The sequence below is a fragment of the Epinephelus fuscoguttatus genome, linkage group LG11 (assembly GCF_011397635.1).
Source record: "Epinephelus fuscoguttatus linkage group LG11, E.fuscoguttatus.final_Chr_v1".
Classification (NCBI taxonomy): domain Eukaryota; kingdom Metazoa; phylum Chordata; class Actinopteri; order Perciformes; family Serranidae; genus Epinephelus; species Epinephelus fuscoguttatus.
In genome coordinates, this window is record NC_064762.1 from 22,882,396 (window position 1) to 22,904,853 (window position 22,458).

Below are 22,458 nucleotides of genomic sequence, written 5' to 3' on the forward strand. Positions count from 1 at the left end.
CAGGCAAGATTCTTATGTCAGCACACACCATACTATTACCCTAAATCACAGCGTGGGCTCAGGAATCCGTAAGACGTAGTATTTCACCTGGATGGGCGTGGCTTTGCATGACCCAGCAGTGCATGCTTCGTCTCTGCACTCCAGGCTTTGAGTGCATGCACATGCTTTATGATAACCTGCGTGCACCTTTGTAAGAATGCAGAACGGAAATGCTGAATCATTTCGGTTTGATGAATATGAAAAGTTGGACTGAGCAGCAACGTTTGGGCTAGTTTCATTACTAAAGCTTGGAAATTAGACAAGTATGAAGGTATTACAGAATATACTCGTCATACCCACAATCTGTATGTTTGGTTTCACACCTATGTACACAGAATTTGAAAGTCTGCCCTGTCAGCGTGTTTGGATTGGGCATCTATTGATGAAAGACTTAACATCAATATCAGAATACAGACCTCCCATCTGAGTCTTTGGATATAATTAAGTATAAATGTCAGTACTTGTTAGCACTATTAAGTTTTGCTGTCTTATCCACAAAGTGACAAGATGACCCAATCCAAGCTGACGAGAACGCACATCAGGCACACAACAATTTGTGTGACGCAGTGCATAAGGCACTGGCCCTGAGTGAAATACGTTTTTAGGGAATCCCATGCGGCCTCTGTGCGTACAGTTGAATGCCTATGCAACCTATAATCAGAACAGCCACTCTTACTGACTCTTACTCACTCTGGGTTCATTTTTACAGTGAACTAAAAAGTGAACAGTGGTGATGTGATTGAAGACTCACCTGTGAACACATGTTCAGACGACATAAAGCTGCATATATTATCAGGATGTAGCTAAGGCACGTATTTAAATATGAAGACTCACACAGATTTACAGGAGAAGCTTGCTTGGCTAAAAGTCTCCTTTTGGGCTTGAGCACATTAAGTCATAGTGGTTTTGATGGTGCAGCAGATTAACGGTCCCAAATGATTTCCTCCGTTTTTCCACTTCACTCGATCCTCGTATCATGGAGGAAAAGAGGAGTTTAAAATCTTTGGGATGTCCCCCCTGGACTCACCAACTTTAAAACCACCCCACTTTTATCCCTTTGGTATAAAACATCACACACCAGCTGAGTTAACACGACTGCGCTGTGTGCGCTTACCGACATCACATGATTTCTGGGCACCGAACTTCAAATAGCTTTCTCAAATTGCCTGGTGCAGCTTTGAAGTTTGCCTACCAGTTGTGAATATTTATGGATCGACCGAGATTGATTTGAAAATGACATGAAAGATGTAACCTCTGGCATCTTTGAGCTGATGATCTCAAACTGTTAGGCAGGTGTCTGACACATTACAACACATGCTCAGTCCACTTCAGTCAATTTGGGCTCTGACAGTAACACACTTAAATGTTTTATTGGCATCCTATAACTCCTCATTTGCAATGTGCTCACAGTTAGCTATAAGAGGCAGCGTATAGGGAATAAAAAAGTTCTACAGTACACTTATTAGTTTAACTCAGCCTTAATTGGACTTATTATGCATGCAAGAATGCACATAAATTAACTGTGTAAACAGAGCCGGCATAAACATTTCCTCTTGTGAAATTCATTACCACTTCAGGAGTGAGTGGGTCTACGCCCCAGAGACCGGCAGAGGAAAAGTAGTATGCAAGCAGAAAGAATTGGCACACAGCAGCACAACACTGTTGACAGTAAGCAAGAATAAGTTTAGTAAGGCTAAACAGACAGGCATGTTAACACTAATGCAGCCAAAGAGGGAAAGGTTAAATCTCTTCAAGGGGTTAAATGTCACTGATTAGATGCTTCTGAGAGGTAAAAAGCAGCAGAGGAAGATGTGGAGAACTGTGGCTATGAGAAAATATCACCCAAACATAACATTAAGAGATGTTATTTAGAAAAGGCAAATTTTTCCAGGAGTTTTTAATAAGTTTAAAACCCAAGACAACAAAGTCCCCTGACATTTCACCGCATTACCGCAGGAAGATTAAAGAACATCTTCATTATGGTGTTCTTGTTTTAAACAAGAGTATTTCGCTTTGTGCCCCCTTTATGCTCAGATAAGCTCCAGTTGCTTATCAGCCACAAGAAGACTTAGCGGGCGGAGAAAATTAATGGAGGAACATAAAGAACTTTCCGCAGGAAAAAGAAAAACGGGGGACAAACCATCTTTCTTTGGGAGGGCAAGTTCACTGAGGTCAAAGGACTTCCTTATCTTGGGAAAATTTAGCACACTGTGGTCCTGCAGAATCATATTTAAAGGAACAGTTCAACATTTTAAGAAACACAATTGCTTTCTTGCTGAGAGCTGAGAAGATGAATATGTATCCTGAATATAAAGCTACACCCAACAGCCAGTGATCTTAGCACACTGTAGCAAAAAAAAAAACGGGTGTGGACAGGGGAAGACCTTTAGACCACCTGGCTCGTTCTGAGGGTGCCAAACCTCTAAACCTCATTAATTAACATGTCAACTACTGATCGTGAACTTGTACTGATATCACTCTCATGTCTATACACTGAATATGAAGCTATGGCCAGCTGCTGGTTAGCTTAGAATAGCATATGATGCGACATTCACCATTCAAAGTGTACATTTGTGCCAAATTTGGAGGAATTTCTTCAAATTTGTTCAAAGTGACACAGTGATCTTGATCTTTGACCACCAGTATCTAATCAGTTCATCTTTATTCCAAGTGGATGTCTGTGGCAAATTTAAAGAAACTTCCTCAAGGTGTTTGAGACATCATGTTCACGAGAATTGGACAGACGAGGTCGCAGTGATGTTGACTTTGATTATCAAAATCGAATTAGTTAATTCTTGAGTCCAAGTGGATATTTGTGCCAATTTTGAAGAAAATCCCTCAAGGTGTTAATGAGGTATTGCATTCATGAGGATGAGACGGACACAAGGTCAAAGTGACCTTGACCTTAACCAACAATATCTTATCAGTTAGTCCAAGTGGAAATTTTGCCAAATTTGAAGAGATACCTTAACGGTATGCCTGAGATATTGTCTTCATGAGAATGAGATGGACACAAGGTCAAAGTGAACTTGACTATCAATGTCGAATCAGTTCATCCCTAAATCCAAATGGATGTTTGTGCCAAATTTGAAGAAATTTCCTTCAGGCATTTTTGAGATATTACGTCCATAAGAATTAGACAGACAAAGTCACAGTGACTTTGACCGTTTACTATTAAAATTTTATCAGTTCATCTGTAATTCCAAGTGGACGTTTGTGCCAAATTTGAAGAAAGTCCCTCGAGGTGTTGAATTAAATATTGCATTCACCAGAATGAGATGGACAAACAACCCTGCTTATACCACTCTCTTGTCTGTACACTAGATACACCGTCTTTAGGCCAAACTAAGCGAACTGGCTACTGACTGGAGCTTAATTAATTACTGTATTACTGGGCAGATGTGAGAGAGCTCTTGATCTTCTCATTTAACTTTCAGCAAGTTAACAATTTATCTTATTTCCCAAAATGCCGAACTATTGCTTAAATCAAATTTCAGCATAATACAGTAGCCTAAAGCTGAAGCAGTTCAAGTTAGTTCAGCAGACAGGAGCAAATGTTAAAGCCACAAACCCTCTAGCAGAAGGAAAAAAAACCACAGTTTTCCAAAGAATCAAAGTCAAATCTCCTAATACGTTTTCATTTTAACATCTAATTCACTTCCTGGCATAGAATTGTCTTGGGGACCCAGCCTGTCTGATTAACCTTACCTTCTGAGAGTAAAGGCGATGACGGGTCGTCATCCCAAACATAGTAATAACTAGTATTACCGTCCTCCATCTCACTGCTGGCCGCAGCGTTACCATTGGCCACGTTCTTGTCCGACTTTGACCCCATGAAAAACCTCTGCATGCTGGAGTTGAATCTAGTAAACAGATGGAACATAATCCCTAAATTAGAGATACTGAAATAAGTCAGCCCAGAGTACAAAATGGAAAGACATAAACAAGACTCACATTTGCAAATAGGGTTTATGAGCTCCAGATGAAAGGCTCAGACTTGTTTGAAATATAGATATAGCATGTATTCATTAGCCAAAATAAACTGTTTACTCTCCATACATACCATGGAGTGAATTTAGGGTGCCCTACTTCCTAAAAACCAGCATCAGCATTACACTATATAACAAATGGCTGAAATGTGCTGCTCTGTGTTAGAAGAGAAAAGGAAGGAAAGTGTTCCCAGAGGCCAATCACGAGGCTTTCATAAGCCACACGGGCACTTCAATGAGACCATTTGAGTGCCATTACAGAAAAAATGGATCACAAAATACTGAACACGCTGCTGCTGCCGCCTGCCTTTGAACAAAGTGTGCGCAGAGTAACACTGGCAACATCACAAGAGCTGCTCTGTCCCTTTCTGAGAATTTCAAAAGCTAAGAGTAAAACTAAAAATGTCTTGTATTTTATGATTTGCAATAAATAATTTAATGTCATCATCTTAATTCCACATTTTATTTATGTTCAAGTTTTCCCTTGCCTGAATTAATGATAGTGGTTGTGTTGGATGTTGTACAGATTGTAATTATGGAGCCCAAAACTGACAAGCTGCAAAAAACAAACACTACCGTTAGTTAAACTGAGTGTAAAAACAAATACAGAGCTTCTTTCAACCTCAAATCAAGTGATAAAGAGAAAAAGCTTGCTGGACTGAAACACTGTCAGCTACATGCACTGAACACCAGCCTTGTTAGCTAGCTACCTACAGTGTTGCCAGAACGGTTTGATGTTTTCCAGCCCAATAATTGCTCAAAATTCGCCCCAATTGATTTTTAAAAAAGCCCTAGCACTAGCAGCAGCATCACAATTTGTGAATATGACATAATAATAATAAAAAAACACTTAAAGTGTATGCATGTGTACTGGAACATGGATGGAAAGGTACACTTGCATCATACAATGCAATTAAACTATTTTCTATTTCCGTCCTCTTTCATGACGTAACAGCTAAAATAGCAAAAATAATAGGTTTTTCCTTTCCGATAACTACAATAGTAATTTACGACATTACCTACAGACCGACAAAATTACTAAGTAAGAGAATTCAGATACATTTACATTAAAAAAAACCCAAACATTTGAAACATTGGTAAACTTGAGAGCAAGGATTTTTTAACACTAATGCTTTCAACAATTCTTGAAGAACTCTTTCCTCAAAAGAGTTCTATGGATAAAGGTACCCAAACTTGCTGTTGGCTGATAGAGTTCTAATCCAATAGCACTGCGTTAAAAAATATTAATCTACAGCCATATACTAACCCTGTACAGATGTGAAAGATGTTAAACCCTTTGTAAAACATGAATAGCTACATAAAGACAAAGAAAGACATAGAAATTGTGAAACTGCTGACATTTTGCTCAACATAAATGTTACACTGTTTACTGGAAATCAATACTTCTTTGCATCTCTAAAACAGCAGGATAGTTACCAGCAGCTGCACAGGGCAACTTGCTGTGTAGCTGCTGTTTTAGAGCAGCGAAGAAGAATTGATTTCAAGGAAAACTGTTGTTTTATCCAAGTGTGAAAGTCATGTTTATGTAATAAATTACGTGGTATCGGATTAGTGCATGAAATTGCAAGCTGGCTGATACCTGATCCAGAATTTTAGGTAGTATGGGAGGGATTTCCTTAACTGCTTTTGGAGCAACTCTAAGAACAACATCAGCCAGTGCATGTTAATATTAATCTCGTGTACTGCTATTTTGCAGCATCACAATATAAACTGCGGTAACAGTGGCTACGGGATTTTATCGGGAACTGCCCATTGGTCCGACAGCCCATTGTTCCAACCATATTAAACCCATTGTTCTGAAATCTGTTCCGAAATCATCATGATGCCCTGTGGTTAAGGTCTGGTTAGGTTTAGGCACAAAAACCACTTGGTTAGGGTCAGGAAAAGATCATGGTGTGGGTTAAAATGAAAAAGAAAGTGACAAACAGCTGTGAGCCTGCTCCGCCTCAAGCCTTTCCCAGCTGACCCAGAGCCGGTCGCGGTGCACCATCAAGATAGAAATACGCCCGCCGGAAGCCATTCAGCACCGGACCGTCGGACTAATGGGATGTTGGACCAATGGGCTGTCGGACCAATGACATGGACCCATTTTATCTGCCCTGCAAATGCTAACAAAATTATCTAATGCTACTCAGACGTTTTGAGTTTATTTTGACATTATCCTGTTCAAATCCCCTGTCCATTCAAATGGACACAACTTTTCTGGGATGTCTAGCACTATGGTTACTGTCATCTGACTCCACCCAAGTGCACAGACTTAATTGATGGGATGTCCATAAGCCAAATCACAATGTTCAGCATCATCTAAAGTGGACTGCAGTAAAGCCACGCCCCCTTTTTTAACAAGCATGGCTGACCATGAGGCAAGGAGGAACCGCATGGCACATTTCAGTCCATAAATCATATTGTTATAATACATCATTTGTGTTTAAACTGTGTTTAAAGTAAACATGAGATGTTATGTTACTTATAAATGTCATATGAATTAATCTTATGAAAGATTTAGGCCTTTACTCAGAACTTCTTCAAAAACATCTGTCTACTGGAATGGAAGGTGGCTCTGTGTGTTGCCTAAAAATGAACAGAGAAATCCTGTTTAAACAGGGAAACACTGTTCTCATGTGATTTTCCGATGATACAATCAGCTTGTAATGCATTTTATTGATTGTGTACACAGAGTATTCATCTCAGGAGGTTTTCAACATACTGTTCACTGGAGACACCACAGGAATTAAGGATATTTTGAGTCATGAGGACAAACACAATGCAAAATATAGAGGCAATGTGTTTTAAAGCATCACTTTATTCATTGATATGAGTTTACCATTCATTCAAAATAAATAATCTTGTATTTTTTGTTGAAAAAAAAATTGTTAAGACCATTTATTGTAAGTAGCGTGTCAGTTTCTTATTACATTTTGTACAGTCAGCTACATTTTGTCAGTATTTGGCTCAGGTAAACTTGTCTAAAAAGTAAAAGCTCATGAGTTAAAGCATCAATAGGATTTTTTGTTGTTTGCACATTTGTGTCGTAACATTCTGCCCTGTGCTGTTATTTGTTTTCACAATTGGCAGCGTGTGTGCTATTTGAGGAGACAGAAAGGAAAGACGTAACAGGAAGGTCACCTCAGTGCTCTGATCAGGGCTATATAAAACCCACTCTACTCCATTTTGACTGGAACAGCCCAAAATGGTCAGCGGATATTTTTGGGAGAGGGGAGACATATGACAGCACATCCTACAGTAAGCACTTCTTTCCTCCAAATGAGAAAGGAGAGGAGTGATCCGGTTAAGCCTGTGCTCTTAGCCACTGCAGAGGGAGAAAGATTAAACTCTTATGGCAGGGAGAGAGCAGGCTGCTGCTGCTGAGTGTAACACAGATTACCAGCTGGACAGAGACAGCGGCACAGGACGACGTGGGTTGGCATTATGCAGTTTGGACTATAAAGACACAAATATGGCGTAATAGTGTCTGTATTTTAGGCAAACAATTTGCTCATACAAGCTGAAAGGCGACAGATTAAGAGAGACGGGAGATGAAAAGGCAGATTGTGACCTAAAAATATGATATGTAACCCCCCTCCCCTCATCCTTTTATAATAATCTTAAGTTCAAAAGATGATAGAGTCAAGTATGTTTCAAGGGACAACTGTTTTATGAAATAAAATGCATCTGAAATGCGGATTCACGTTTAATTATCTGCTGAAATCAAACCTTAAAACCCCTAAAATGCCAAATTGAAAACATCTGCAGCACTGAAAAACCAATTCATATCTAGAATTAAATGAATACATTTTTATATCTAGTAGAATTTTCAAAGACCCACAAATGAGAAACTGTAAAACTGTTTCCCAATTAGCATCATAATTGAACATTACTCATTAGAGGAGCAATCTTTCTACCAGAAGGCTCCTGAGTTAAATCTCCAGCACACACGGGGACCTGGATGAGACCCTCCCCTGCAGCTGCACACCCACTCTACCCACTCATCTCTACCCATGCACAAATTCAGGAATGTGTCATTAGTCAGCTCAACTAATTGATTAATTTAGTAAGGAACAACTGAGTGATTAAAAATGTGCAGAACTCACTTCATGACAAGGATGTATCCAGCGTACATGACCACCAGCACCAAACTCTCCCACCTGATGAGAGGAAAGATACAGGATGAGGGTTAAAATGACACACTGTGAAATATAAATAGAATATCCAGGATCTTATGGCAAAGGTTTAGGACGTGGGACTTGTAAGTCTTGATTCAGGACATGACTTCGGATCTGCCTGTCTTGATGTTGGACTTGACATGGGACGTGGGTGCAAAGACTTGAGACTCATTTGGGACTTGCAAAACATCGACTTGGTCCCACCACTGCTAACTTGTAATGTAACATAGTTATAACATTATCATCGAAGTCTAAATCAGTAACATCAGTTTTAACACTACCTGTCAAGGGTTTGCTAACATTAGCTACCATAAGCTAACGGTCATACCAGATCAGGTAAGGCTTTAGCAGCAAAATCACTAAGTGTGATTTTTATTGCTTATAAATTTAGCTTTTTCATAAGATTGGGAAAAATATATTTCTTCTTTCAAAAGTTACACTCACATTTAGACATGGACTGGATGAGTAACTTACCAAACTATCTTCTCATCGTAGATGAACTGAAAATTGAAGGAAAACATTTCTCTTAGACTAAAAAAAAAAAAACAAATTCAAAGATGAAAGTCATGGCTGGTGTTCATCAATAAATTCAATGTGTTCAAACTTACTGCAATTAAAGCCACAACAGACAGGATGTAGTAGAAGGAATCCCTGAAAACTGCCCACCAGGTCAACATCACCACCTGAGTTCACCAAGGGAAAAAAAATATTATTTAGATGTTTTCAGGATCACTTCATTTGTCCCAGTGGATATTTGTGTTGGACATTAAAGCTGCCACATAAAAAAGGTGCAGAAACAGATGTAACACAGACAACTGCATTTAAATAAGTGCAACACAGCCCAAAATTTCACACCCTCTTTAGGTCTTAAGTTTAGGAGAGTCACTGATAGAAGGATAAAAGATTTAATCAACTTAGGTATCTTGTCTTCTATTTAATTGGAACCCTATAGCATTTATCTGATAGGAACAGTTTGTATTTTCAACACAGGACATGGGAGGGCTCTAGTATAACTTTTTGTACGTTTTCCTGCCAAAGTGATCTACCAAAATTTGTACATATCGTTTGTAACTCTCGTTTTATGTAGCCTACATTAGCTCCCAGTATCTTTTAGAACTGATTTTAAACTCCTTCTTCTGGTTTTAAGGCTCTTAATGGCATAACCCTCTGCTATATCATAGCCTCTCTATCACCTTATGTCCCTCCATAGCTGCTCTTTTTACTGTTCCTAATGTCACTACAAAAATCTTTGGGGATGCTTCTTTTAGCTGCTACCCCCAAAAACATGGAACACCCTGCCTTTAAATATTAGACTTGCTGGCTCAGTGGACAGTTTTAAGTGACGGCTCAAAACATATCTTTAATACAGCCTATAACTAGCAGCTATCTGTTGTAATATTTTATAGTTTGTCTCTGCCGCTCAATTGTAAAACACTTTCATTCTGTGCATGAAAGATGCTATACAAATAAAGTTAATTCATTCATAGGTAATCATGAGCCAGTAATCTGTGTACAAGCCAGGTATTAGGGAAGGCTGCATTCATGTGACCAATGCACTGACAGGTCTAAAGAGCAAAGCACATGACGCTCCCCCGGACTTTCCCCAGGAGACTGGTTTTCAAACTCTGAGTGAATTTTAAGACATTTTAAGGTACGTCGTCACTATGTTTCTTTCCCTATACCTAGCCTACAAGTTTACGTAAAGTACATAACTATATGGTGAGTATGTAAAGTCATTTGTGGGGCACTAATTCCTAGGATACCATAACAACTGTCATCTGTACATTTTCCTATGCTAACATGCGAACTGTTGAATGAGGATACGTTGCCCGTTTCACAAAAGTCGTTTCAAAGAGCACTTATAGAGGGAGGATGCTCACTCATCCCCATCATTTTCACTGCTGTGTAGACCAGTCTTTTTTCATTTTAAATTATCGGATATATTAACAAACCAAGCTAAGATACAGTAACATCATTTACACTCTATCGCAGCATGATAAAATAAGATAAAAATATTTAATAAAAAAGATAAAAAGATATTTAATTGGGACATCTCCCATTGTCATCCCCGGGCTAATGAGTTTAATCATTACTTTATTTGAACAACTTGTCATTTATTTTCCAGATCAGGTTATTTTGTCATATTCAGGATATTAAAAGTAAAATGCTCTGCACTTTTAGAGAAAAATGATCCGCTGACATATGGTATAAGCCAAAAATACGAACTTATTGTCTCATAAAGAACAGTTACAGTGTGGAACCTTACATGAAGTATAATCTAAACAAAAGGACAAAGATCCATGTGTGCACAGCTGCCCTCAAGACTGGAAAGTTTAACGCCACCCCAGAGGAGGACAGAATTTGTTTGTTGTATTATTTAGGTGAAGTTGAGACTGAGGTTTACTTCTTGTTTTACTGTCTTGTATATTAAGAGATAAGGAATGCACTTTTCAGTAAGATGACCTCTATCTATGTTGATTTATTTTGGTTGGATGGTCGTGAAAAATTTGAGTTTTGTTTCAGAAAGGGAACCTTTTTTGTGGCTGACTTTCTTTGCCCCAGATAGAAGGCAGAGTATGCTGTTTCTGGACTAAACAGTGAAATAACATGTACTTTGGGTTGTTACTGGAACGTCATTGTAATGGTGTCTTGTAAAGCCATTGAGCACATGTAGGTGTGCATGACACAAAAAGAAAAATCAGTCACATAATTCCCCTCTGTCTAACCTCAAACCCTTTTCTTTAACTGCACCTATATGTGTTAGAGTTCTGTGAGGCAATTTGGTAAACACATGTGGTATCATAAAATGCACTTAATATGTAAATTTTACTTGACAGAGAACACTTTGAGAAGAAACACCGATTTATGATCCATTTACGCCTCCAGAGTTTAGTTCTTCATTTCCACTAAAACCAGTTCTGAGACAGCTAACTGAAGCAGATGGCTTTGTTTCCCCTCAGCAAAAAACTTCTGCCACACATGTGCTCTCCTGCAGTCTATAAATAAACAGAATGATGCAGCCAGAGCAGTAAGTCACTCCCTACACATACACACAAACACAAACACACCTGTCCAGCGAAGATCCCGCAGACACCGATGATGCACAGGATGTTGAAGACCGCTGAGCCCACGATGGTCCCCACCCCCACATCGCCATGGGTGATGAAGACACCTGTACAAGGGGGAGAGACAGCCAATCAGAATCAGCGGTGACACCAACCATCTGGGAATGTCTGAGTACATGCACATACTGTACGTCTGTATATGTGTGTGTGTGTCTCTACCAATGACAGATGCAAAGAGCTCTGGTGCAGAGCTGCCAGCTGCCATGAAGGTGGCACCGGCAACATCTTCACTCAGATCTAGTTTCTGCAGGAACAAAACAAAGACGTCTTTGTTTATACTGAGGACTAACCGGCACTGTGTGACTGTTAACACTGAAAGTTTGATCACTACAACCCCCCCCCAGTACCTCGCAGATCTTCTCCAGCGATGTCACAAAGTATTCGTCACATGTTATGGCGAGGGCCAGAAACATGTAGAGTGCCTGGAGACAGAAGCAGCAGAGTGAACTTTCAAGTGTGCGTATGTGTGAGGAGAATCAGTGAGTGTGTCCCTGTGTAGATACATCCTTAATCAGCAAAAATTAGCTGAGTTAATAGCAGAGCAAGATACTCCCTTGCTAAAGGACGGGTGAAGGGGATTCTCAAAGCAGAGCGCCCAATTAAAATAAAGCCTGCATTAAAAATCAAATGTCAGTACAGCTACAAGCTGCTTTCTCTTACATTTTAAAGAAATCTACAGGATCTGTCAGGATAGATGTGAGAGGAGAGCCTATTTCAGTAGCAGAGGCGTTCTCTATAAATTATAGATCAGCTGTGACATCATCACGGCCTGGCTGCCTCAGTAGCAGTGCTCTGCTCTATGCTATCCACAGGGGGCAGTGCAGGACTGCAGTATGATCAGAGGCCCCACACACTTTATTTTACTCCTCTCAGCAGTGATGCCAGGACAATAAGTCGTATTTCAGTGTGAGACGCAAAGATTTAACGAAGTGTAAGCGCAGTAAACTGGACTGGTACTCTGGGTGTCCCAGGTGAGGATCTCTGCGCTAATATAACTCTCTATGGGGAGAAGTGCTTAAAAAAAGATGCTTGACTCATTTATGTCACTGAACTTGTCCTGTGAATATAAAAAGGTCAAAAGACACAGGGAGCGTTCAGGGCCGGAGCTACTACTGATTAAAATGGGGTCATCTCCCTCCATGTACTTTTATTTCTTTATGGCTTTACAGGTTTCAGCAACCAGGTGCTCTACAATTAAAAACATACGCATGTTGAGGGTTTTTGACGCAACATGTTCAAAGGTTGGCTCCTTTTTTTGTTTGTTTGTTTGTTTTTTTGAGATTTTTATATCATTGTGAAATTTCCAGTAGCACTCCTGATGTATTCAAATCCGAAAATTCAAATTTGGTCTGTATGTTTTAGCCTCAAAGTGCTGTTTTCCCACGCCACCTCTAAAAACCTTTCCCGCATGACCTGACATAAGTTTCTGTACGATGTCGCTGCCATATATAAACGTACAGCTGTGGACGCCACATTAGTTTGGTTCCAAAAGTCACGCAATAACAACTAAACTAAATGATCAAGGCAGCTGTAGACCAGCGTTAATCTGTGCTGTAGCCCACGTCACTGCTTTCTAACAGTGCTTTGAGTGGGAGGTTCCATTTAAAAAGGAACACAGATGGACCTGCCCTTTTAATTTGAGCACTCTAAAGATAAGTTCACATTTTCTGAGGTGCCCATATGAACACTGAAAGAGGTTTGCTTGCGGTGGTCATTCCTCCTCTTTTAGGAGATCCCGTCCTCATGTGCGTCCTCTTGTGTGCTTCACTCCTCCGCAGAGGCTCTTTCTAAAGTCTGGAACCCTTGCTTAAAGTACATTGCATCTACATTGTCATCTTCCATATTACAGGGGTTTCCTAAATTGGCTTAGTCTCTGTATATTGCCTGTAAACCTGACTTCTTGTAACCTTGCCATTTGCCTATATAGCTTGTTTGTTTGTTTGTAGTTGCCTTTGTGTGGTTGTCGGAGGTAATGAAGGTTGGGGATGATGTAATGCCCACTATTTTCTTATTTTTAACTACTCATTTTATTTGTCATGTCCTGTCCGAGCTACTGTGCTCTGTGATGTATGTAAAAAATGTAGTAAATATATTCTTTAACAAAAAAAAATCCACAGCCCTCGTATTCAAAGTTGAATCTGAAGCTAATATGAGGAGTCAGCAGATTAAGTATAAGACAAATCAAGTGTGTATCTGCCAGTGTAAAAGTCTTTTTCGGTATTAAATCCCCTCTGTGTTCTCCTGCTGAGCTGCAGTGGAAAAGTTTACAACTTTCAAGACAGATGTGAAAAATTGTGAACCTATCCTAGAATCCAACAACATAATACATTATTAAGTTTCAGCAGTTCGAGAAGGCTTTGAAACAGCGTAAATAAAAAATCCTATAATGCCCATTTCATTTCTGGTTTCTGGTCAAATTTTTCTGAGCAGGATGTGGAGTGTGTCAGGAGGGGGGTCCTCATGACTTCAGCATTTCTCAAATCCTGACTAAAACCCTGGATTGCATTTGACAAAAGGAAACTTTTTAAAGCCAGTTAAATCCAGCATGAAGAGCAAAACCTCCCGCTGAACAATACCTCAGAACTCCACAGGTGGCTTTATGTCGAGCCAGTGGAGCTTAGCATGACTGAACGCAGATGATAATGGTTTTTCATGTGGGGAAGCAGCTCGTACAATATAAATAATGGACATGTGTCTGTCCTTATTTCCTGTCCTGGGCCTGCATTTATCAGCTGCCTTAGCATTGTTTTAATGAATCATTCTTAAATTTAAACTCTGACTAAAAACACTCAGAGCAGCACTGACATATTTATGAAGCTTTCCACACACACACGCTCCTGAGTTTAAAGCTCTCCTTTGAGAGACATCATCGCTTTACGACACTCAGAACTGTAAAATTAAATTAATGACGTCTTGTAGTTGCTCAGATGTTACAACGTGCATTCAGTACACTCAAACAACTGTGAGGCTGATGCTAGTAGGGCATATTTGGTCTACTATATTACAAGCCCTATTAAATGCGGTTGTGCCCTTGCTACAATAACTAAGGAGACATTTATGATATAATATACTAAACGCACAGAGCTGGCTATTCAGAGAGCTTTCAGTCGTATCCCACAGCCTTCCTCAGCACTGATGAGCTTCTCACTATCAAGGATGTGAACCTCCATGCTCAAAAGTGGGGAGACCGGGGTTGGTTGGCACACTTTTCACCCTCTGCAGTACTTCTCTGGCATATTTTGTTAGAATATTCTAACCAGCTAGAAATAAAGGTCTCAGCTATAAATTATTATGTTTTAATATACAAATGTTTTCTAAATGTAGAGGATTTATTGGAATATTTAATTCAAACAAGAACCAGAAAACATGAACATTTAATTGAATATCTGCTCATTTTTTTAAACAATTTAATTCACTTCATCATTAGGAATGTCTAATTACCTCTGTTATTGACCATTCAAAATAATACAAAATTAACAATATAAATGCTGTTTTTAATCGTTAAAAATACAGTTACAGTCACAACAGCTACATTTCCAACCCCAAAATCAGTCTTCCAAACAACCAATGCTAATATTTGACCCAACTTTGTGATAAAATTACGTTAGCCAGCTACCATTAGAGCTTGTGTCCACATAGCGTTTTGTTCTCATCACCGGTGTCTTGTCAACTGTTTCCAATGGTGAGAGAGCGTAGAGAAAAAGTGCTACACCCAGCACCTTTTATCAGAGTACTCAACCATTTTTGTGTGGCCACTCCGAGCGCTTCTAAATCTCGGAACTTCTTAGAAAGGCGCTGGTGATATCACGCTACTCCTTTAACCACGCTACAGTCACAACCGAGACAGAAAAGCCCATCTGTGGGATCAGATCAACCGGCGGACACTGGATGTTACCCCACTGTTTTAACCTTGTTGTTGACTGTTCAGTCAACCCTCTGTTAACATAGCGTTGCATTAGCTGTAAAGATATTGTTGTCGTAGAAACAAACTCACATGCAGCATGTCTTCAAAACAAACAAAAAGAAGCGCTGGGAGTGGTTTTTTTTACGAGGCATTAGGATGTAGCACTCCCCGAATCTGCCACTGCTTTTCTGCTGAAGAAAGACACTACGTGGACACCAATCTGGAAATCCATCGGTAAAAAAAAGAAAAAAAATTTTTCTCTTCCTTTACCTCTGGAGGCACAGCCCGGAGTTTTTCGACTAACAGAAGTGCAGGAGCCTCAGCGATCGCTCATGCCCTTAACTTCCGGCGGTGCCCCCAGGGAATCGCCAGGTTGTTTACAAATACTTCGGGTAGAAAACCAGCAGAGTTTAGCTATACATCACATTTTTCACATCACTATATCACCGTGTAGACTAATCTGATGTTTGTTAAGTCTATAAACACAATGATTGAACAAACGTTACTATTTCTGTGTGTTTTGTAATTAACATGGTTATCGTAGATTAGCTGGGCTAACCGTTAGCTGTTAACGTTAGCCGTTAGCGGTGTCTGTAATAACCATAGACTGTATAAAAATAAGGTAATAACTCAACAAACGGTCCGTGAATAAAATATTTTTTCCAGCGGATATCTTAGTTACAACATGATTGAGCTAGCAAAGCAGTTTTGTGTTGCTATGTGTGGTATTTATTCAGTTATGGGAAATCACGATGTCTAGAAAGCATCAGTGGCTGCAGCTGACAGGGGCAGTTAGGAAAGCTAACATCAGGACGTCATCTGTTAAAAGCCTCCCGTTGTTGGATACGATATGAAACTATTCCAGTTAGCTCAATCATGTTGTAACTAAGACATCCGCTGGAAAAAAATATTTTTTTCACGTTGATGAGACGGCGTTTTGGGTGGAGCGGTCAGTATGGACGCGGAGCTTGCTGTTTCTGTAGGTACACATTTCCTGGGGACACCTGCACGTCTCGGCCACGCCCCCTCCATTGTGATTGGCTAAAGCGCAGCATTGTTCAAACTCAAAGCCCCACCCTCCCCACCCTCTGTAGTCGTCTTTCACACAGGGCTGCCGACAGATTCTACAATGTAAATGCAGAATCTGTCTTGAGAGATTAGGTGGACACAAGCCATAACTTATCACAGATTTTCAAATCTTATTGCAAAATGTAGTTGATTCCTCTGTCTAGTGACCGTAAGGAACACCTTTCCAATATCTCTAGCTAACAGTTTATTATACTTTTAGTCCACAGAGCACCTTTTTTACTTTCCACACTATAAAACTGAAATGTCACCCGCACCGAAAAAGTTAGTGACATTCAGATGTGTTAACATAGATGAGTCCAGGTGAAGCAAGCAAACTTTTTATATTACGTTTTTGTTTCTGTGACCTTTAAAAGGATGAGAAAATAGCTCTGTGCCAGCTGACCCCTGTCTCCCCTCCTACTGGACTGTTTCACCCATTTATTTTTTTTATTCTTTATATCTTCCTCACATCTGAGTGTGAGTTTACATCTATATAATGTCCTTCTAGCACCAAAATGGGTGGCGGATAATTTTAATATGATGAGTATATAATCACTTGAGCATTAAAAAGCTCCTCTGGGGCATCTTTACAATCTGGCTGAGCAAAAACAGCTCCCATAACCCGAACCTTCCTGTCCAGGCTTTAAAAGATAAAAACAAGCAGTTAGGCTTCAACATCCACCTGCAAACAGCTGAGCTCTACTGGGAGTGTCGACTGGGGACTGATGTGATGGGTGATGCAGGTGCAGCAGCTTTGAAAAGAAAAAAAAAAAAAGTCCTCTTACCGCCGCGATGTGGAGCAGAACGGCCCCGCTCTTACGTTCACTGGAGGTGAAAAGGTCATCGGGGAACTCGTGTATTGCTGAGGAGAGAGGAAATGTCACCGTCAACACACATCAGCAGCATGACAGCGAGCTACATGTCCCCGACCCACCCCGAGAGCGCCGTGGGATTTCATGATGGGTGTCGGTCTCAGAGGAGCCGACCTGCCTGGGGTGCCCTGTTGGTTCAGCAGGCTTACGCTGAATCGGATTGGTCGTGGTACCTATGGGAGTGTCATTCCTTCTCTTCTTGTTCCATCTCTTCCCACTGGATTATCTAATACGGCAAAAAAAATGTCTCGTGTACCTAAAAACAGGGCGCCGCAGCCAGAGAGGGTCAAATGCAAATTAAACAGCAGCCTGTGATCGTTATCCAAAAAAAGCTGGAAACTCAGACGACATCAAGGGCTCTGAATTTTCAAAGGACCGAAATCGCTCTCAACATTTTAAAATCATCTTCAGCCTGCGGTATGTCACACCACTCGGCAACCGATGACTTCATACCTATTCATGCAGAAAATAAATAAATAAAAAGTCAAACATCACATCTCCTCCTCAAATACTGACGTAAAAGCTTGAGCTATATTAAGAGCCTGAAGTCATACAGAATTAAAGCAAGCAGGCAGAAACACCTCCCATGCTGAGGACTCATCATCCATCATCCAGAGCTCCAGCTGGAACACAGTGTGATCATGGTACCACCATACGGCTCACATCTCTGGGAGCAAGACCGCTCCACAGTGCACCTGGCTAGAGACAGAAGCTGGCCGTCTCCCTAACGGGACCCGGCATCTGTGGTGAGCGGCCTCTGTCCGACCTGTTCCTTTTGGGCCCGAGCGGCAGGCTCACATCTTGTCTCTCCTTGTAAGAGGCCTGCAGCATCACTAGCGTATTACTAACACAAGCCACAGCTATCTCTGAGATATGGTTATCCTTACTGCAGGCAGAATAAATTATCCAACTGGAGAAAAACAAACATATCTGAGAGTCTACAGTCATGCACAATGAATGAAGACTTTGTAAGGGTTACACACAGGGTTAGGGAGTCACAGTGGTCAAGGTGCAGCATCCTTTGGAGGCAGTCCATCTATGTCTAGTTCTCATTGAATAACTGATTAAAATTCAGCTTTTCTTGTAGAGTATATATGTTTTTTATTTCTTTGTTTTTAACATACCCTGATGCCTGATGAGGGCTCTGCACCAAACCTTGTCAGCTAGTGTTGCCTAGATGCTGCTTTTTTACACAATGACAGTGCTACAAGATGCTAACAGTGATAAATTTTAGCAAGTACAATGTTCACCATCATAGTTAAGTGTGTTAGCATGCTAACACTTGCCTATTAGCAACAAACGCTAAGTACAGCTGAAGCTAAGAGTCATTAGCTTGGTCATGAATCAAAGTATTTTCTGACAATGGTGCTTGATTAAATGTCAGGGAAAACCAAAGTTAACAATTCATCCTGAGGGGAACAGGACTGAAGCCGATCTAGCAAGGAATCTGTCTGTCTGCGCGTTCATCGCCGATCTCAAGAGCACTCCATCCCGTCTACTTGGGACCCAAGGACATGCAGTGTTGAATTTGGACTTGCGACATGCTAAATATAATACATTTTTAATAAACAAGCCAACAGCGCTCTGTGCAGCAGCAGGGGCGAGGCTTCAGGGCTCTGTAGACTGAGTTTGCTTTTGCTGCTGGATGGCAGATATACTGTTACAATAAAACTTCTCTTTACTTCCCTGAAGTCAACGGCACAAGCAGATAGCATACAGGAACAGCACCACTCATTGCCATTGCAACTTAAATTGTGTCAGTTTAGTTTAAGCTTATAACACTAACTATGTTACCACCTGCAAAAATACCTCCGCTAATTAAATCCATGCTCGACTTTATAACAACAGTGGTTATGTCAAATGTAAAGGCAAGCAACTGATACACCTATTTAGAAAATAAATACCATCACTAAGTGTATGTCAAACAGGCATGTTTTGAACAGGTGCTGCACCATTTCACCAAATTAATTGGCAATTATTAGCTATAGAGACATTTCACTGAGGGCTGCATATTGAAAATTTAGGTGAGGGTCCTAAGGACAGAGGGATGTCGTATGCTGTAAAGCCCTGTGAGGCAAACTGTGATTTGTGATATTGGGCTTTATAAATAAATTTAAATTGAAAATTTACCTTTAACACAATAACATGCACAATGTAGGTATTGCAGAAAATGGCTTGAACTGCAATTAATAGTAGGCTATATTTACATGTGCCGTGGATGTCGTGTTGAAACAGTGGCACTGGGTGACTTTTTTTTTTTTTTTAGAAATTTTTGGGGGGCATTTTTAAGCCTTTAATCGATAGGACAGATGAGCATGAAGGGGGAGAGAGAGGGAGAGAGGGAGTAACATGCAGCAAAGGGCCACAGGCTGGAGTCGAACCCGGGCCGCTGCGGCAACAGCCTTGTACATGGGACGCCTGCTCTACCACTAAGCCACTGACGCCCCGCCGGGTGACTCTTCTGTCACAGAAACCACTGAGTGGGACATGTGTTTTGAATGTTATTATCGTACTGTCAGTGATGTGTCGGTGTTTTTGTTCTGGTGCTCTGCACACATCTGACATCTGTCCACACGCCCACCTGATCTCACCCCCGGCTCTCTCAAGCTTGGAGCATCCCTACTTTGTGGTAAAGACAGAAGGGCGTCCACAAGGACCACCGGAAGACAATAACATTGTTTTTTAAAAGGTTCATAAAATACACTCAAATTCAAAAAGAAGTAGGATACTACTCCAGACATTCCTACTATCTTAGGTTGCAACATCTGTCGTGACAGCAGATGCTATATTCACTCATGTCAGTGACGATGGTGCTTTACACTAAACTAAAGATGTGACATTTGTATAATGTTTTGTACATAAGACTGTATATAGAGATACAGTCTGTGGTTTTGTAAATAAAGTTGTCAGATTTGGGATTTTATTTACCTTTCAAATACATTTTAAACATGAATATAACCACAATTATAACCATAAAACCTCAAACACAAGTTAAACACTACAGTTTGACAGAAAACACCTTTTGTTGGGGACCCATTCAGATGACCACCTGTGGGTCCAAGGGGCTTACTACATTGAAAACCTACCAACATCACTGCATGTCATCGTTTTAATTCATTGTGTATATGCTACTTATTGGCTGGGGTTTATGTTAGTAGCGCAATCCTGAAGCAGAAAGTCATTAAAAGTGTGTACTTCAGTATTCACTCACTCAATACCACAAATATCAAACATCAAAGCCCATATGATTCAACCTCTGGGCACCAAGAACATCTGAATGTCAAGGCAATCCATGCAAGACTTGTTGATATATTTTGGTGTGGATCAAAGTGGGGACCAACCTTACCATTCCTCGAGCCATGCCGCCAACATGACTAAAAAGCACACACATAGCCAAATATATGGGACTGCTTTGCTGTGTTTCTACTTCTGCATAGTACTGTTTGAAAAATACGCATACACAAGTGATGTGAGAACAAACTGCTGTAGTGTGAGCCAGCAGAACAATGCTGTTTACAACTGCAAGATTTGGGCCCCTGTCACATATGGACTCGTGAAGCGGAACGGTGCTCACCTGAGACTTCTCACTGCATCTGTCCCAGCCTCACCATTGCCTGTTTTTTATGATACTCGACGGTGTGCACACATGACTGAATCAGCGCAGCGCTTGGAACACTGCACAGGCAAATCAAACACTCCACAGTATGTAGGTCCAAGCTCACTTAATCAACTGCAAGCTCCTGGATTTCACTCAATTACATCACATATATGGAAATGTGGTACATTTTCTCCATATGTCATCTAACACGTTAGCTTTGCCAGAAGTAGCATTGTAGTTTCTTTGTGTTATGGCTCTCTGCTCTGTTGCTGTGGGACGCAAATTAATCCGGCCTTGATTCGCAGGAGTTTTGGTGTCTCGCTGCAGCACTAAGACTGCCTCCGTGACACAATAAATACAACTGATTAGAGGACAACATGATAATAAAAAGGATGTGTGAGTAATGTGTGAATGACCTTAAAATATAATGAAAAACTGAAAAACACCGGGATGACATTGAGATCTTACATAGCAACACCGACTGTGGCAGGCAGCTTTAGCTCATTTCATCTCTGACAGGTTTATGTGCTGAATGAAACGTGTCGGAAAGCTGACGGCCTCAAGCAAAGGGGCAATCAATTACAGGATTTGTCAGCTGTGCCCTCAGAGGTGGCTGAAAACAAACTGAGGCCAATACAGTAGGCTAAACTCCTACTGATACCTCATGGACAAACAGCCCCACAACCATATATTATTCTAGCCGCTGAAGGTTGCCCGTTCTGAAAAAAACAAACCATGGGGGAAAGTATCAGGTTTGAATTTCCTGCTGTCCGGGCCTTTTCACCTCCTGCTTCCACGTTCGGCCACCAAACTTGCAGGTCCGCTGTTAATCAATAATTAAATGCCATTGCCATCCATGTTCTTTGGTTACATGTTGAGCCCCTTGCCTCTATACACAATCAAGTCTGGCTGAGAGCTAATAAAAAAATAGGTGACCACAAAAGGTGTTTAAAGGGCGCCAGCACAGGGATGGCAGAGAGATGACAGGCAGGCGGGGGTCACCTCCCAGTGACTGCAAACATTTAACCAGACAGCGTCTACAGGGTTCGTCTGTGTCTCCCCGCTGCAGAGGTCAAACCGGACGCGAACATGCTTCTACAGCCAATTTCCCACGCAAGGACAGGACAGGACGTACCCACAAGAGCAGGACAACACAGATTGCTTCAGTGATGCATCTCAAATGCGGTCCATTAGTAGAAACATAAATAATATGTAGCTTTGTTGAATAAGGCGTCATTTTTTACAGAAATTATAACGCATCTGATGTTTCAAATCTGTTACAGTAATTCATCAAGCAAAAATGACCAAACGTTTACAGGTTACATCTTCAAGAATACAGAGGTTTTAGTGATTTCTTTATTAACTTAATCTGTTGATATTGTTGATTAATTGATTTATTTATTAATTAATTATTATTTTTGTTACTTGTCTGGTCTTTAGAATATGCAAAAATACAGTAAACTGCCTTTCATAATTCCCTAAAGCACAAAGTGCCATCCTTATATTGCTTGTTTTGCCTGAACCAACAGTCAAAAGCCATACACTGTAAAAACAGACGTAGCTATCAGGATGTCACTCATTGGTTTGTTGACTCCCGTTTTGAAGCCCCGAGTTTGGCATTTCAGCCGTCGCCATCTTGGTTTTTTGGAGCCAGAAGTGACCATATTTGGGTGAGAGGA

General features: G+C 40.6%; 1 protein-coding gene across 3 annotated transcripts in view; it reads right to left on the reverse strand.

Annotated features, from left to right (window-relative positions):
- Positions 1-22,458, reverse strand: part of slc24a4b (solute carrier family 24 member 4b) — a 46,456-nt gene that overhangs the window by 6,905 nt on the left and 17,093 nt on the right. For 2 of the 3 annotated variants that reach the window (XM_049590038.1, XM_049590037.1), the window contains exons 3-10: positions 17,095-17,171; positions 11,685-11,759; positions 11,497-11,581; positions 11,281-11,384; positions 8,821-8,895; positions 8,687-8,712; positions 8,141-8,194; positions 3,748-3,902 (exon numbers count right to left, since the gene is read on the reverse strand). In XM_049590038.1, coding sequence (XP_049445995.1) covers positions 3,748-3,902; positions 8,141-8,194; positions 8,687-8,712; positions 8,821-8,895; positions 11,281-11,384; positions 11,497-11,581; positions 11,685-11,759; positions 17,095-17,171 — 651 coding nt within the window. The remainder of the gene's footprint in view (positions 1-3,747; positions 3,903-8,140; positions 8,195-8,686; positions 8,713-8,820; positions 8,896-11,280; positions 11,385-11,496; positions 11,582-11,684; positions 11,760-17,094; positions 17,172-22,458) is intronic. The other variant, XM_049590039.1, reaches the window with a different exon arrangement.